Genomic DNA, 18,540 nt, shown 5'->3' on the forward strand with positions numbered 1-18,540 from the left:
CTTTGGTTCTTTCAGTAAAGTGACGTAAGGTATAATATTCTTGGTATTTTTATACCTACGTGACTTTACCGAAAGAACCAAAGAGTATGATGACAATATTAACGATAATGCTTATTCTTCAGCTGATGCCTATCCACCAACCAACACCAGCCCCTATCTCATCGCGATCCTAAAGAGAGATAGATGCAGGTCGGGCGAGGTATTGTGCTGCTTCTCACATTAAACCCTGAGTTAAAGAAACTAGAATCTCCACCCTTTCTCAGTGGAGCCAACTTGAGACGACAAACGCGATCTGCGTCGCACAGCTGACCGCCCTGCCTCCCGCCCCCCCCGACACAAAAACCGTGCTCTTCGTACGCCGAGGGCGCGTGGTGTCGCCACTGCACGGCAGACAGAGACGCGCGCGCACACGGGGACAGCTCGGCACGTGCGCGGCACTCATCTCGCTAAAAGCCACGCCGGTCCCACGTCGTGTTTTGTCAGGCTGTGTCCAAGCATAGCATCTCCTTTCTTTGGCGACACATGAGCCGGTGGCCGATGATATCGGGTCCGTGCGATAACTACTCCACCCCACCCACCCACCCCCCAATCTCATAAATTAAACATCGGCAAAGCCGAGACACTCACTCGGAGGAGGCCCGCGTGTGGCTTTTGTGGCGCGTCACCTGTTTTAATTAATGTGAGGCACAAAAGTGTTCCGTTTTAGAAACAGTGGGGTCACTAACTTGCGATTGCGACTTTGCGTACACCGTCGTGTATATACGACGACGGTTTCCCAGACTGTGGGTAAGAAACGAATCTAAGGGTACATGTCAAAAGAACCCCCACATTGCACTAAAACGGTTGGGGTTCCTGGAGAGTAAATGTCTTGAAATAGTGGAAATAGTGCAAACCCTGCTTTAGATGCTTGCTAAGAAGAATGCAAAGAGACATTGTAGCTTCATGAAATATACTGCGGATTGGTCTGATATCTCTTTAAAACTAATTTTGAAGCAGAATACACTTTTTAACAATTCGTCAATTCCTTATCTTCCTTGTTGATCCCGTTACTCTACCAACAGCATACAGTGACATCTGTGAGGTTTAACGAGATTGTCAATTTTAGCAATTTTCCTGGTCACATTCAGTCATCTGTGACAGCACAAACTATCCCTTTGTAAAAAAAAAAAACCTAATTTTTGAAGATCTGATATCGAGAGTTGGCCTGTGCCAGAGTCTACATTCCTGAATGAAGCAGTACACTAAAGGAAATTCCATACAAACTCAGATAGAAAAAACTGACAAGTGGAATCAGTGCTTCTCTGATGTTCTACTGTGTAACAATTTTTTTGTTCCTGGGCAGTAAGTGTTATTTCCTAATTTCTTATGCCTCAAAAGTACAGAAAATGGCTATTATCCCCCACAAACTTTGCTTTTGTGACCAGGACTGTGATATTTTGAAATGTACCTATTTTCAATGAGAAAACGTGGTGTGCATTTGTGTCATTCCTTCACATAAAGTCCTGGTTACAAAATAAAAGTTTGTGGGTAATAATAGCCATTTTCTATACTTTTGAGGCATAAGCAATTAGAAAATAACACTACATCATGATCAAACATAGTTTAAGGAAAATAGATAGTTTTTACCTGGAACTGATAAAAATAGACAATAACATAGAGAATCAGAGAATGTCTCATTTGTCCGTCGTATATACAGTATATATGACAATATTGATCTTTGCATTCATGGGGTACTTGAATGCCTCCGCATCTCAACATGCCTTACATCAAATCTCATCAACATTTTAAGGGGACAATCTCTTTTGGACAACCAGTTGTATGAAATTTCAAACAAAAAAAGTTCAGTTATTATTGACACAACTAGGATGTTAAGAGTAGGGTCTATATTTGAGATATTGTTTAAATTTAAATTTACCTGTAAATAATGTACTTATTTGTCAATGTAGATTTAGAATATGAATCTGTATTCATGCTGGAGGAATCAGATGAGCGATAGAGCTCTTTTTCACATATGTCCAGTAGGGGTGGGTGAAAAATTCGCATCTTATCTTAAAGGGGTTTTAATATAAAGTTACACAGTACTCTGAAACATGAAATATGAAAACAATTATTTGTTACGAACAATGAATTAAAATAGAAACATATATAGTGGACTGATATTTCACCCAAAGGCTCTCTTTTAGCCATTGCCTGTAATGTCAGCCACCTACACTGCGTATTTGTTATGTTATTAGGCACTCTTTATGACATATGGCACCGCTGCCAACACAGGCTCATTATTTTTTTAATCTACACAGGACAACGCTCTGTATACGTCCTGTAGTCACAAAAAACACGCAATATTTTTGAAGCATGTAACAAATTACACTTGTCAATGATGTGCATACATCCGACAAAACATAATTACGTGCATGATTGCTGCAGATATTACAAGTGTAAGAATATATTTTAACCCATGAATTGATTAATTGATATATTCTTCATACTAAAAGACGAGTTTTCTCTACATAAAGTAAACATCTAGTTTACATGAAATAATGTATTTGTATACAGCTGGCTGATGAGTATTGAGACAAAAATCGCTCGAAATTTATATTGTTGAACAGATGCAAGTTAGAATTCTGTAATCGATCATGTTGGCTTGTTCATTGAAAAGTCGATTAATACTTTTCGTTTGGCTAACCACCTAAACCAATAATTTATTTTGCAATGTATTTTGTTCTGTTGCGAGAAATCATACCAGTCATGGCACACTATGCATACGCACACACATCTCTTGTAAGTAATATGTATTTAATGGTTTTGGTGGTACAACAGATGCACCATCTATCTGCTCTTGCATAAAAGTCAGATGAAATGGACTTTGCACTAATTAAAAATGTAAATGCCTTTCCAACAGCCCTGGTCTTCACTTGAGGACGGCTGCTTGCGTGAGAATTGTATTTTATTATGTTTAGTTTTTATTATTTTATTATTTCCCTTCTACGTGACTTTATCGAAAGAACCAAGAAGATGAATCCATGCAGTCACGAAAGCTTTAAATCGAAATGTTTCCCCATTTTCAGGTTATTTTTAAAAATCCTGCTACACTCTCTGACAATTATTGTTTTGGACTGGTGCTGGACTTTTCCAACACCTGCCAATGGGCCTCTACCCCCCCAAAAAATGTCCCTTCGCACCGACCAATTCAAGTTGTGAAGTCAAGTGTCAGCACCACTTCAGTACTGCACAAAAGCAAAAAGGCAACTGTTGTGAACAAAACCAGTTTTTTTTTTCTCCTGAATTGCTCTGGACCTGGGACCTCAGGTTACCTTAATCCAGCACTGCTAACAATTGCAAATGTAGGTGCCTTGAGTCCAAGTCAGGCTTCAGCGATGCAACATAAATGCCCTGTGACTACATTGAGATCAAAGGAAGGCAACAAAAACCTGAAGCTGGAAGTGATCCAGCAAGGGTAGAAATCTGTGGAAGGGCTGCCTTGAGTGCAGCATGGTTATGCAAATGCAGGTGTTTCTTTCCACACATTGAATATTCAGCAGGACAACACGGGACAGAGGTTACCAATTCATAACAATCCTTTGTGATTGAACGAATTTTGTCAAGGAAGGTTAGTGAATGCACATGTTTGAATGTCCTCACAACACATTATTGTTAGAATGCACAAAACTTTTGTACACAACAGTCCAGGCAAAATATAAGTGCATTTCAAGTGTTTATATACTTTTAATCGAGTAACTTATTTTGACATTTGGTTAGGTGGAGCAGAGTTATTCTGTTCATCAGGCACAATAAAGAATGTTTATGAATGCATGCTTGGAGGCAGCCGACACACGTGAGAGTTAGTTTTTTTTATGCTTATGAGAAACGAAAATGTAATTGAAAAGTTTCTTCATACTGGTCACAAGATTGCTTAGGTGACGGTGGCCATATTGTTTCCACTCTGTCCGGGTGATAGCTTGGAGTCATAGGTCACGATTGCTGGGATATGGTTAACACACACCTCGCGTCAGGCAGGTGTGTGTTACGTTATTTTTTTTTTCAATGAGTGTGAGGTTGCAGGACCACCCGCTTATTGGTCTTCATAGAGAGGTTACGTAGACACACGTAGTTGTGTGCACTTAGTTGTTAAATATGCATGGGTCTCCTTCTTCCTTACCTGCTTGTTTTTTTTTTGCCCGAATTAGCAGCTTACGAGAAGGTCCATCAATATTTAACATCTCAAAGAGATTCAGATGCGCTTGAGAAGGTGGCTTAGTGTGGTTGAAGTTTAATAAAATGGCATGCACTTTTGTCCTATTACTTTAACAAACGCAGAGCTGTAGTAAACATTTAATTGCATACCTCTTTGAGTGCTGTATGCACTTGTACCATCTTAGAAATAATCATGGGTTAAAGCAGCAATTAGATGAAAACAATTGGAATCATTTCGCAGTCCTTTCCGAGTTTTCATTGGCTGGAATCTATAGTAACATTGTATTTTCCCTTTGGCCATTTTTCACATGATTTGATTGCCATGTCCACCGAGTAATTTCCACTATCTTTCGTAACTTAGATGTTACAGAGCCTCATTTGTAAAGATGTTCAGCCCCTAGAAGGGATATTTAATTTTATAAATTAATAATTGCAGGTCATTTTCAAATTTGAAATTTGAGCTATGACATTGAAACTGAATAACCTACTTTGTGAATAATACATGCGTGCACATAAAATATACTTCATACTCGAGAGGAAAACTCCTCTCTTTAGCAATTGCATCTGGGAGAGACAGCCATTTGAAACATTATAATCGTAATGTTCGAATATTTATCAGTAATCAATGGCAGGAAAAATTCAGCGCCAAGCTTTTATTAATGGCACAAAAATGCTGGACAAGTATTCGCTATATGATTAACAGAGGCTATGGTCATTGCAAAAACATGGTATTTTACAATACCTCATGAAAACCGATGCACAAAGTTGAAACTGAAAGAACACAAGTTCACAGAGAATGTACTGTGCAACTATGACATTCTGCACAATGCACACTACCTCCCCATGTACTCTTGCACCTCATGTAATGGCAGAAAATAGGATTAATTTGTTCTATGAAGCATCACGTACATTTTGCGTGTTTGTATGATGTGCCACTATCTGCAAATCGTCCGACAACAGGAAGCATTGGTATGAAATTAAGATATAGAATCTTCAAGCAAGTGACAATCAATAGTCTTAGCGTGCAAAGAAAACATCTGTTCGAAAGAGTAATTATAATGTATATACCATACTGCAATGATTTCTTATAGCATGTATGTCATTGATCAAATATGGCAATATGCAAGAATGACCAATGAAATGACCGATTAGACACTTAGTCCTTCCCCATGTGTGTGGAGTTCGTGTTTATAACAACCTGTTCTGACAATTATTGTTTTGTTTAAACACGACCAGTGACTCGCCACTGACAACACGACACCGAAGTTCCCACTATTTATTATTCATGTACCATTCAGATCTGAAGAGCCATCTTTAAAACATCTTCATGTGCATTTAGACATTTGTATAGGATGACGTAGAATGCGCTATTGTAGGAAATGAGTCATCATTTTGAGCAAGTTTCGTTGCACTATATTACTTTCATTGGCTTGTGTTTTCTTTGGACAAGGCTTAAATATATAAAGATTTATGGTAGTTCTGTAAATAATTATTGTATTTTTCTCTTGAGATTTACTTGTATAACATATACACAGGGGTAGCAATTATTCAGTTTGCAGAATGCCTGCTTTATTTGTAAAAAATGTATTATTTGTACACAGAGGCCTCTTCATGTGAACGAATCTGTCAGAAGGTACTTGGTGATAGCTTGATAAGATGTTACTCCCAGGTAGCTTTGGAATTCAGACTGTTGGTTATTAAAAAAACAGTTGTAAACCTTGCAGCTGCTAAACAATGAGAATAGCAGTACCGTGTATGGTGTGTTATTGAATGTTTTCTAATTTAATTTGCAGATGACACATTTGTCCTGAATTACCTTTTTGCTGAGTGGTGGTCATTTTCTCACAAAGTAGTACAGATTCCATGTTTCCATATCATGTCAGACTGATTCCACATAAAACAGCGTTTCTGCTGCTACCAATGCTGCAGTTACACAATTGCTCAAAGTAAGGAGGGTTAGGGTAGAACAGAGGATGGCATAAACTTTTCATCATTGAACAAATGTGTGTTCATCACTCCCTCACGGCATGAGTTGTGTGGTGAGCGTTGATGAGGCATGGCAGCCCATTCCACCCTAATTTGGAATTTCCACCCATTCGTGGAATTTCATGAATGCATGAAACTACATTAATTACATAGTCTCAGGAGTGGGCTTGCACTGAATTATAGTGCAGCATTGCACTAATTGTCACGCGTAATGTAGCAAAAGCAATGTCAGTTTAACACGAAGGCTTTCGCGACCAATATTATCCAGTCCATAAGTTATCTAATCCATAATAGAGGGGTTTAGGTTAGATCGCGTAAATATAAATGTGTCGTTAAACCCACCACCACCCTACACAGCCAATTCGCAAGGTTTGTCTAGTAAACAAAACATGCCAATTTGTTACTAGTACAGCACACCGGTGTGTTGGAGAGTAAACCCACAACATTTACAACATTTACAATGTTGTAGGTTTACTCTCCAACACACTGGTGTACTGTATTAGTAACTAATTGGCATGTTTTATTTACGTGACAAACCTTACTACTAATTGGCTGTGTCGGGTGGTGGCGGATTTAATGACACATTTATATTTACGCGATTTAACCCAAAAACCTCCATTATGGAGAACAATGTCAGTTTGTCAGATCTTCTTAGTGTCTCTGATGTGTGCTTGTTCACATGGTGTGGTAATTTACAATTGTGGTGGAGGAAAGTTTCAAAGAATTAAACATTTTAAGCAAGTCTTTACACATAGTCACTTTAAGATGTTTTCTTGTTCATGTTTTTGTTTTTTGTTTATTGCGGTTGCACCCGATTCAAGAGCCGAATGGTTCACAGGGCTATACCAAATAAATGAAACTGAAACTTACATTGAGTATAACCCCTACAGTATAGAGTAATTAATTACGCTCTTTTATTGTTTATTTTACTTATTATAAATGTTACCCAGTAAAGAATCACCGAGTATCAAGATTCATTTGTGAGAGGTGTTTTCTTGCGTTATTAAATGAAAATTAATTATTTAAAATGATAGTGTTGTATACGCCTGTGCAGACAGTGTATATGCTTGGATTTTTTTTTCAGATTTCCCACTTATATTTAATTGTAGAAAGCCATTGTTGGTGGTTTTCTGGCTTTGATGGATTTTAGTTGTCATTGATTTTGCTTATTCAACATTTTGCAGCTTCTATAAATGGTTACCATTATGCGTTTTTTTTTGCAGATTCACACGCTGTTAAAACACATTTATTTTTTACATTCGATCGTTGTTTTGTTTCCCTTACGGTCTCTTTTTGTATTACTACATCTGTCTTCTGCTCTCTCCCAATTTCTCCGTGGCTGTTTGTGTCTGTTTGTGTTTCCCTACAGTTGTCACTTGCTAGTTTATTGAATAAATATGTGAAACAAATATTATCCAGCGTTGCAGTTGGATTCGCGGGATTCCAAAATATATTTGACACAAGAGTAAAAAGTCCTATTTGATGTACCCCTAATAATTCAGTCTTTTTATTATAAAATAATGTTTTTTACTTATATATTATTAGTAGCCTCGAATGAACATTTATTGCCAAACATCTTCTGACGAACATTTATAAAAAGTCAAAGTGCAGCCCTCCAATTGCTTGCTCATGCCACTGTGGGCAGAATGAGCTCACGAGCGGGGGGCTCTGTGGGTATTGAGGCTGCTCTTACACACGGATCAAACAGCTCGGAAGAGATGGCAGTACCCACACTTTACCCCACCACAGGCGGCCTGCCGATTAACTAATTGTGGTACCAGTTATTGTGCTGGGTGGATGGAGGCGGGAGGATTTAAGAAACTTTCCCCTTGCTGCAACTTACCAAGCCAAGGGATAGAACCAAACCAGTGACCTTTGTTGAAAATAGTTTTCCATTTTGTTTTCTCTCTGAATTAAAAGTATTTTCCAAGCATCACATTGCAACATGCTATGATAGATAAGTTACAATAATAGACCTTCTTCTTCTGCTTTGAATAAGGGCCGCTTTGCAAAAAAATTATCTTCACACGCGATTTCACCAGGACTCGCCGCATGAGACTACTACCCACGTCCGTGTCAATCCGTGTAAAACAAAAAAAAAACAGCGCAGAGATCCCTCTCTCGTATCGAAACCTCCGCAACGAGCACACGGCGAAAAAAAAAAGGAGATGAAGCCTGATTGATCGTTCATTAAGATAATTTGTTTGTGTGACACATCCCTGCCGCGCTCTTTGTGCCGGCCGATGCACACTCCGCTGCTTTGCGGAGCTGCATTATTCACGGGCGGGGATGAATCCCGACTAAAGTTACAGGAAGTTGCGCACCGCACGGCGCGAGGAGGGGGCGAGGGCCTCGCTCGTCCGCAGAGCGGTGGCAGAAGAGCGGTTTCAGGGCACCCAGCGAGTTGCAGCAAGCGAGAGGAAAGGAAGATACGACGAAAAAAATTGACGATTTACCGATCTCAGCTCAAATTTTCAGCAGCAGCAGCAGCATGGATTTTGCTTTCATTTATTTCTAATGCGGCATTTGGAAGAAAATTGCGTGCGTGTTTCGCTGTATTTTTTTTTCTATCAGCTGAAATCAACCTTGTGAAACTCAGATGGATTGTAATTAGTGCCGTGTGACAACGTGGGACCAGAATAAAATACATCATGGAATTTGCAAGAGAAATGCAAAAGCTGGATGAGGAAATCATCGACGTGTACAGTAGGTCTTAAAACAATTGCGTTTTTGGATTTGCGGTGTCTGAAAGACACACCTGTTTTGTTTTTACTTGAACGGTAGACTCATGTCAAGGTTTAGTTATTTCGCAGCTGCAGTAGGATGTCGTGTAACAACAGTTTTTAAAGTCACTATGTGTAACAAAAGTGAGTCAGACTTTTCATAAACATTAATGTACGCATACTCATCTATGAAATACATTTTTTGGGGGTTTTAGCAAATAATTGTGCACATTATATACTGTGTTTATTCTTAACAGGCTCATACACTGTACATATATGAGAAATGTGAGTGTTTAATTTAAAATTCAAATAGTTTTGTATATTTCACGTGTGTCTCATTTGAAGATTAAGGGGCCACGCTTGGGCTTTCAGGATAACTAAGGGAATAGACACTAAAGTAGGAACAATGCATCTGCGGTCACCTGAATAGCTGGGCGTACTTAAAATACACATGTTCCTTAATATTTAATTGGCTCAAGTTGAGTTGGAGGCATAAACACCATGCCGGCCAAGAAGGCTGATGCGAAACGGAGAGGAAACAAGCAGGCAGCTGACTCCCAGGAGGCCGGCAGGGCCAAGGGGAAGCCGACAGATGAGGCCAAGGAGAGACAAAAGGAAAGCAATGCGAAGGAAAAGAAAAAAGCAGAAAGCAAAGTTCCCGGAAAACCAGAAGTGAAAGGCGATGGCAAGGGACCTCCAGAAAAGAAGGGCAGAGAACCCCGCAATAAAGGAAAAGCGGATACAGCTCCCGTAAAAGAGGCCACCAAAAGCCGTGCCGACCCTCCCGCAAAGAAAGGTGACAAAGGAAAGCCTCTTAAAAGAGATGACCAAAGAGATGGGAAAGCAGAGGTTGGTAGACCTAACAAAGGCCGAGGGGGCAACAGTGAGGTGGGGAATGGAAAAAATGTGAGAAGTGATGTTAGGAGGGGAGGTAAAAATGTACCCACAAAGTTAAATAAAGTTGAGTCTGTGCAGAGCGAAAGTGAGGACAGCGAGAGGGAAGGGAGTGAGCAGGAAGAGAAGCTACAGGGTGTCTCCAACAAGGACATAGGCAGCAATAGCAGCAGCGAGTCCTCTTCTTCGGATGATGATGAGGATGATGACGACAATGAGCCACCTTCAAAGAGTGAAAGGGCTCCAGCGCGTAATCTCAAAGGTGCCTCCAAGGCCATTGTGGGCATGCAGTTTACCAAGAATGTCAAAGGCAAGGTTGTCAAGAGATCCGGCTGGGTCAACCCCATCATGAGGACGTTCAGATTTCTGATCAGCTTAGGGCGCAGGAGGCCGCCGGCAGGGCACCCAGATGACAATACGGAAGATGACAGTGAAGATGAGAGCGAGGATGACAACGAAGAGGAGAGCAATGGAAAAAACAGAGATCAGGATGAGGAGGAAACGAAGGTTGGTGCAACAGCTCACCGTGCATTTGCGTCAAAGGCCAGATTAGCAGTGAACTTGGAATCTGCGGCAAAACCAGGTCAAAAGAAAAAAACTGCAGGTCAGTTTGCCGCCAAAGCGAAGGCTGCCAAACTTGCTTTTGCTACACCAAAAGGCAGAGAGGCAAATAAAGTTAAAACCAAAACTTCTGGAAAGTTTGGCTTGTTTGCACGGAAAACCAGAGCGGCACAGAAGTTGACATCTTCCTTAAAGCAAAAAAAGAAAAGATCTGGGATGTTTGGCAGGCTAAGTAGGCTAGTCCGGCAGACAAGAACAGCCCAGAAAATGGTTATAAACTCCAATAAACCGGCAGCTGAGACACAGAAACCTCCGGACAAGAAATTTGGCAAATTCGCCAAAAGAGCCAAGACAGCGCAGATGTTGGTGATTGGCAAGAAGCCAAGCACAAAGAAGGGTAAGCTGAAGCGCTGGGTCATGAATAGAACCTCTGTAATGGGCCAGTTTTTGGGAGCAATGACCAAGAGAGTTTCAACGAAGAAAAAAGGCAAAATGAATCTCGGTAAGGTTTCTAAAACAATTGGGATTTTCAGGAAGAAGTCAGCCAAGGCACAGCTCGAGGGCCCCCTGCCCTGGGCAGAGATGAGAAACTATGCTGGAGTGAAGTGTCTGGGGTCTGGACGTAAGCACAGGGACAGTGGTAGACATTTGGCGCCTGATAGTGGATCTAGATCTAATTCTGGGAAGTTTGTATTGAGTTCTATGATGCGAAGCGTCTACTCCCAGGACCAAGGCGAGTATCTCAAGGAGGACAATAGGAGAACAAGGTCGGGTAGCCGCAGGTCACACTCAACAATGCCTAAACACCTCGATGATGAGTACCCATATGACGACTTTGAGGAAGATGAGCAAATGAGGTACCACCACCACCATCAGGGAAGTTACAGATCGGTGTCCTCTGCAAGACAGAGGATCGATATGGAGCAATACGGCACATCGCAGCGTGAAAGAGAAAGGAGAAGGCCTCACCCAGGGAGCTCCCGTCCAGGGCAAAGTAAGCACAGTGGCTATCACACGAGCTCTAGGATGGAGCGCTTCAGAGAGGAGGATGAAGACGGCGGATGGGTTGAGAGCTGGAGCGAGGGAGATGACGCTGAGGAGGAGGAGGACGATGATGGCTTTAACGCGAGGGGTGGCGGGAATTCTTTCGCGATGCCCCGAGCGAACCGGACCCGACAAAGTGGCCGAATGCAGCAGGAACTCATCAGTGCGGACGTGCACACACACTGGGCTCGGGCTCCGGCAAGCGGCAGCAGCGACGATCGCTACAGCAACTATGGGGACACGGGGCTGCCGGGTAACACGTCGGATAACCTGGCTAAGTGGACCGTGTATCGTGACCGCAAGCCTTCGTACTCGGCGAGTATCCAGCGGCCCTCCAGCCGCCGAAGACGAGTTACCCAGGAGAGAGAGAAGCACACAGAGAAGGACTACTTCTCTGATGAGGTAGTTGGATTTTGCATTGAACTTTAACCCTGTCTTGGTCATAAGTCCATTCTAAAATACACGTCTCTTCTCTGTCTTCTCTCTTTGAAAACATCTCTCTCTCTTCTACCTTTCTTCTGAATACATCGCTCACCTATATTTTAGTGGTCCAGGGACTGTGTTGGCAGTGGTACAGAAACGGATGCCAAAAACACCAGGACACCATTACCGTTAACGAACGCTGCCTTGTAACTTCTAAAATATCGAGCAGGTATAATGGTGCATTTATATCTCTTGTATCTCTACTGAGGCTTGGAGAACAAATAACAAGAAACTGCATATTCTTGGTTCTATCGGTAAAGTCACGTAGAAGGGAAATAATAAAATAATATTGTTTTAATAGTTTTTTGTTGTTTTATATTTCTATTATTTTATTATTTCTCTTCTACGTGACTTTACCGAAAGAACCAAGAATATGAATCCCTGCAGTCACGAAAGCTTTAAATCAAAAGAAACTGCATGTTTGCACAAACCACCACCTCGACATCTGAGACACTGCTTTACAGAGGTGCACCAGCACTTCTGACATCAGGCTATTAATGCAAAATTACTGTTCTACACAGTTTTGTCGTCATTCTTGATATGGGTTTTTTTTATTGTTTGGTGATGCTGTGTTAGCAGAGGTGCACAAACACAATGCACACAAACCTTGATTTATTCGCCAATAACGTTGCCTCAGAAGGGTAAATATATATAAGGTGACGTTTCAGTAAATTTAAGCAACTTCTGCTGCCTCAGACCACTTTCTTAACAGCAGCAGTGATGGAGTAATTGACAATTAGGATGAAACCGGTTCACAGTTGTCTATCATCACTGCTGCTGTCAGTTGGTTACATTTTCTCAATTTATTTTGATGGAAGTGTAATTGCAATTTACATGAATTACCGATTAATTTAGATAGCAGCTACAAACTACACATTGCTGGATAATATTGGTATGAAAAGCCCAATAGCAGGATGGACGAAACATATTTAGATGTATAGTAGTACTGCCATACTCTGCGAGTAACAAGTAGGCTCTGATTCACATCCTGGAACGGTTGTTCTAAATGATGCCTCCATTTTTAAAATACGGCACAGGTTTTAACGTGCAGGACTCAATATTTTTGATAAACACTTTCAAAGCGAGGCATTTCCCCTTTAAAACATTTACGAATAATGATCAATCTGTTTTTAAATCCTTTATATTAAGTTCACTTGCTTGCTTGCTTGCTTATGACCGTGCAAATTTTTCGGTCGTTTTTTAACCCACTTCCCGTGATCCAATCGAGCTGACATTTTGCACACAGACTCGTTGTGCGTGACAATGTATTTTCGTGAAAAATTTTTTCCAAAACTTTACACTTTTTAGGAAAAAATAAATAATATTTAATTACCAATTGCTTAATGGTGGCAGCCATTCATCTGACCCATAGGTGGCAGATATCTCAAGCCAGAGGACGAGAGGACTCTAGCTGCCACGCATATAAAGGATTTATAGTGAAAAACTTTGTTTTTACGGGTTAATTTTTGTTTGCCTGCACAGCTCGTTTTGTGTGTGAGTGTGATGCACGGTTGGTGGGGGAGTAGGGCAGGGTTCGCCGTGTTGCATGTTTCCCTGCTTTGCCGTAATACGGTGGCCCGCGGATTACATTTCGTCCATAAAATAGGGCCTGCTTGTCAATGCTGAATAATTGAGGGAGTCATGCATGATGCCCTGAACAAGGCTGTGATGTGATGTAACGCCGAGGTGGTCCTAACGCGAGTGTCACGCAATAAGCATCTGGCTGGGCCTCATGCCAAAGCGGCATCTCTTTTGCGGTCATGCAATGACACCCAGCCAGAAGTGACATGCCTCCAGACTGGGCTCTCAAACGACAGACTCAGCAGTGTATTGTTACCAATTGGAATTGAAGTGACAGATCATTCCTACAGCGAAGTCTTCATGGCCATAGTAATAGGTTTTTACCATTTCAACTGGTACAAAACTGACACCTTTATACAAGGGATCATCATTGGAACCTCATTTGCCAGTAAATTATGACTGCAGGTATTGTGGTCTATGCAAACATGACTCCTTGTAAAACAAAAGGTGTCAGTTTTGTTGCCAGATAGAAGGGTAAAAACCCAATTATCACAAGGGATCATGTTTGCAATAACCACAACACAAGCAGTCAAAATGCAAACAAAAAGAAACAACTCTGATAATGATAATGATATGCACTGTCCTTGAAGTTGATTGGTCCACAACCGAGACAGCTTTTCTTAAAGCCTAGTCTCCATTGGTATTGGACCAGATGACGCCAAAAGGCGTTCATGGTCAGATAAGTGGTGGGTATGATGATGAGTTGGTTGGCACCATACCACGACAACTACACCTTAAGGGTGGTATACAAAATGACACAAGAGAGATGGTAAACATGCGTGTATTTAATTGTCTCTTGAAATACTCTAGTGTTGATGCGAGTCTAATGTCAGTGGGTAGACTGCTCCATGCCACATTACCAGCAACACACAAAGCACGATCATCATACTTGGCATTTACTTCCGTAGTGCTGTTACCTGTTAAAGGGTCTGAGTGAGTGTTGGAAGTTTTGTATGTGTATACAAATGCAGGATTTGGAGCGGTGGCATAGTGGTCAGCACATTGCACTATGGGGCCGTCCATAAACGACGTCACGCACCTAGGGGGGGGTCAGACATTTGTGACGATGTTTGACGAGGGGGGGGGGGTTTGAGAAATGTGACGTCACATCAAAATGCGCAACTTTAAATGAATATAGACAACACGTTCTACTTAATTAAATAGACTTTTTAATACATACTCTTAGGTTTTTTTCGGTAAAGTCACCTACGTGACTTTACCGAAAAAACCTAAGAGTATGAATCCTTGCAGTCAGGAAAGTTTCAAATCTAGAATTTTTAATACATGTTTTCTTTTACAACATCAGAGTGCAGCGCCACATTAAATACGCACTACAATGACAATAGTTTAAAGCGATTTGAAGCATGTTTTATTTTGGGGGGGGGCAGAGCTTTGTGACGTCATATTTGAGGGAGGATCTGACTTTTTGTTACGCCGTGTGACGAAGGGGGGGGGGAGTCAAAAATCGTCTAAAATCGCGTGACGTCATTTATGGACGGCCCCTATGAATCCGTCTACCTGAGTTTGATTGCCAGCCATCGCATACATGGGTGGCAAGAGATATCTAATCCAGTCTTGGGCCTCTCTCTTCTTCAACCTGCACTGACCAATGTGGTGAAGCAAGGTCAAAGTAATCTGTATGGCTGACAGGGCACAGGGAAGCCTTCATCCTTCAGTGGATTGACAGAGTTGTACATGCTAAACCAATGCCTTTGTGTGTGTGTGCATGTGAGGAGTGGTGCTCGCTAACAGCATTTGCCCCAACAATATGTTACAGGCTATATGGGGGATTCATATTCTTGGTTCTTTCGGTAAAGTTATTTTATTTTTTCCCTTCTACGTGACTTTACCGAAAGAACCAATAATATGAATCCCTGCAGTCCCGAAATCTTTAAATCAAAATTTATATGGGGGATCTTTGTTTTTGTGAGGAGTAGTGGTTGCAGTGGTTTGCTCACTGTGCTATAAATGTTGTGACCTGAAAACATCAGAAGCTCCTGTTCTGTGCCTCCCCTAGGGTGATTCGGGTTGCCTGGTGTTGTGTGCGCTTTGGAGGCATGATTTAGCGGAGCATTACGGGGGTTGGTGGATGGTGTATAATAGAGTTAATTTTCACCAATATATTTCTAAACAACACAGAAGTCTGAAAGGACGTTACTCGTATGACCAATGTATAATTCCCACCACTGTGTTAAGCTAAATAAAAATAGCATTTTTTTTTTACTGGTAGGAACCTCCTGGTTACACCAGCCCACAGGGGATTATTGTGTCCGTCCGTCCGTCGTACAGGGAGGGGCTGGGTGGGGTGGGGCTGGGTGGGGAGGGGCTGGTCACCCCCTGGTGCCCTTATAAAACTCAACGTTTAACCTACTCACGCCGGCTTGTGCCCGCCCTCACAGTCGGGCATATTTGCGGAATACACCACGCCGCCGTTGACCCTGGCCATTGACCGAGCAACCCAACGTTCCTTCCAGCTCCCTCCGCAGGAATGTGTTATCTGCTCTGCCTTGGTGGGTTTTGATCTTTGGGCACTGTGTTCACTGGAAAATGTTGTCATGTCCAAATTAGGATGTCCCACAAAATGAAGGTTTTGTCTGGTTTCCACCCTGCTTCATATGTATAAGATGGCTATAGCATATACCCAAAAGTAAATCCACTGTAAGTCAATTATGTGTTTGTACCATTCATTGTTGCTGTAGATCCCCTTCTGGTGGTCCATCTCTTTGTGAATCTGCACTGCTCAATGAGCCACGCTCTTGCCGGTCATATGCTGGATTTGTCTTTGTGTGTGTGCCCCTCTTTCTGCCCCCAGCTTTACTCCATCATGGACCCAGGCACCCTGCGAGCACGGGATCCGGGTGGGGAGGTGGGAATAGAGGATCTCACCCAGCTGGAGTAAGGGATGCTGATGATGCTCTGTTTGATGATGTGTGTGATGATGATCCAGAAAAGGCAAAACAATGTAGACAATGTTTAAGAGCAATTCGTGCCCTAACAATTGCTTTTTTTTCAGTCTTGATAGGCTTTAGTGGGTCATGGTCTCTTGCCTAAATTTCCTAACCTGTGTAAGTGATCTCTTTGGCTTGGGTCATCTGTGCGAGAGTGGAGAGAGAGAGGGGTAGGGGCCTGTGCTTGTCAGACCTGGGGTTTGTTTAGGGTGGCACAAAGGCATGGTGAGCACACATGGATTGGACTGCACAATTACAGAGGCAGCCTAGAATGTAAATGTGCAACGTTCGCATGTAATAAGCACTGGCAAATGTATTACAACGCATTACATTTCCATGACTTATGTACCAGATGACATTTTAGACATATTAGGCAGAACCAAGCCATTATCGGTGTTTGTAGAGACATTGTTGATGCCATATTTTGGCTTTGGTAGGCAAGATGAAGGCAGAATTCTGAGCAAGATGGGTTGGTGGGGATGGGTGTGGCAGGAGGCAGTGTTGGTTAAAAGGGGGCTCAGCACGGGACTAATTCAGCCATGCAGTAAGAGTAATAAATAGTGGCTAAGTTAGAGGAGACATTGTCTAAAGAAATGAAACCCAGGGAATTCGATAGGTTGGGGCCCAAAATCAAAGCATCCAATTGTCCAGGTTGCTTCTACCCTGAAGCTAGACTCATTGGCTGATTACTAAACTCTATTTAAAGCTGATCACCTAGACTTTCATGGTCAAATAAGGAGAGAAGTAAAACACACCTCCGTATTACCAATGCCAGGTGTAATCAATAAGTCAACACCAAATGGGAAGTAAACTTAGATTGTCTTCTCTCGGCCGTTGGCACGACACGACACGAGCAATTAATAAAACATATAACAGACACAGGAGCTGTAATCAATAACTGGAGTAGCTCATCCTTGTGAACAACCGACGACTTCCGTGTGTGATGCAGCGACCTGCACGAAGGAGCGATCCTGTTGAACCTCAAGAAACGGTACGACAGCGAGCGCATCTATGTGAGTGCTTTTGAATATTTACAATGAAATCATCTCCATTACTTTTCTGCTGATTTTCTATGCATTTTCATTTATTTATTGGGGGGGGGGGGGGGTTCAAATTGGTGTTATAGGTTAGAGCTCTGTGGGTCTGAAAGCTCAATGTTAAGAGGCTATTGGGTGAGTTGGAGGGGTCAATATTTTAATAGGTCCAAAGGTTTAGGAGTTATGGATTTCTGGAAAAGCAGTCAGTGGATGAAAGGTCGGGGTATTTGATCATAAATCAAAATACGTATTTTTCCCACTGAGTTTCAAGAATTTCTCAGGAGGGTTTTTCTCAAATGAGCATTTTGTCTATAGGAGGAAACTGTAGCACCCAGAATAAACTAGGATAGCCACGTTGTGATAATACTATGATAAATCGTGCAATATGAGGTCCATGATAATCATATTGTCTGTTTTGCACGTAATAATTGTCTTTTCTGATTTTATGGAATATAAATATTTACGTCCAAACAAATGATGTGTGCCTACGAGGGGAATAGCGCACAAAAGCTTCACAGCTGCTGTAGGTCAGCATCCTACTTGCCGTTCTTGGTTCTACAAATACATCACATCGCTCTGCAGGAAGGTAGGTATCTCGTAACCACGATGATGTTTGCGTGATCCATCTACCTGTTGCACACTCGAAATGAAGGACGTGGGCAGGTGCTCCAAATCGAGGGCAAGCACATTTATTTATTGTAGTTAATATTCATTTTGTGAAGAACCGCACCGTCACTCTGTAAAATGCAACAGCGCAAGTTACACGCAGCAACTCTTCCGAGACGCCATTAACCATGTGGCTGGTTTACACGTGCGGTTATTCATTAACCCTGCCAGCCACCTACAGGTCCGACTCAGTCATCACATGCTGCTGTACACACATGCATTTGTAATGTAGTAACTTGGCGGGAGACGACCTTACGGGTAGCACACTCTTTATTAACACCAACTTATATTACACGGGTGGCTAACTGCAGCCTTAACCTACGGGGTTCCCCTGGCTACACCCACACGGGCTCTTACGCCCCGTAGCTTCTCGGAACCCACCCGGCTGGGGTGTCCGTCTCGACTCTGGGTCCCACAGCCTCGTCC

General features: G+C 42.1%; 1 protein-coding gene across 1 annotated transcript in view; it reads left to right on the forward strand.

Moving 5' to 3' along the window:
- Positions 1-18,540, forward strand: part of MYO15A (myosin XVA) — a 126,693-nt gene that overhangs the window by 2,429 nt on the left and 105,724 nt on the right. Inside the window, exons 3-4 of the mRNA XM_078592867.1 lie at positions 16,276-16,358; positions 17,361-17,424. Coding sequence (XP_078448993.1) covers positions 16,276-16,358; positions 17,361-17,424 — 147 coding nt within the window. The remainder of the gene's footprint in view (positions 1-16,275; positions 16,359-17,360; positions 17,425-18,540) is intronic.

The sequence above is a fragment of the Lampetra planeri genome, chromosome 1 (assembly GCF_965212315.1).
Source record: "Lampetra planeri chromosome 1, kcLamPlan1.2.h2, whole genome shotgun sequence".
Classification (NCBI taxonomy): domain Eukaryota; kingdom Metazoa; phylum Chordata; class Hyperoartia; order Petromyzontiformes; family Petromyzontidae; genus Lampetra; species Lampetra planeri.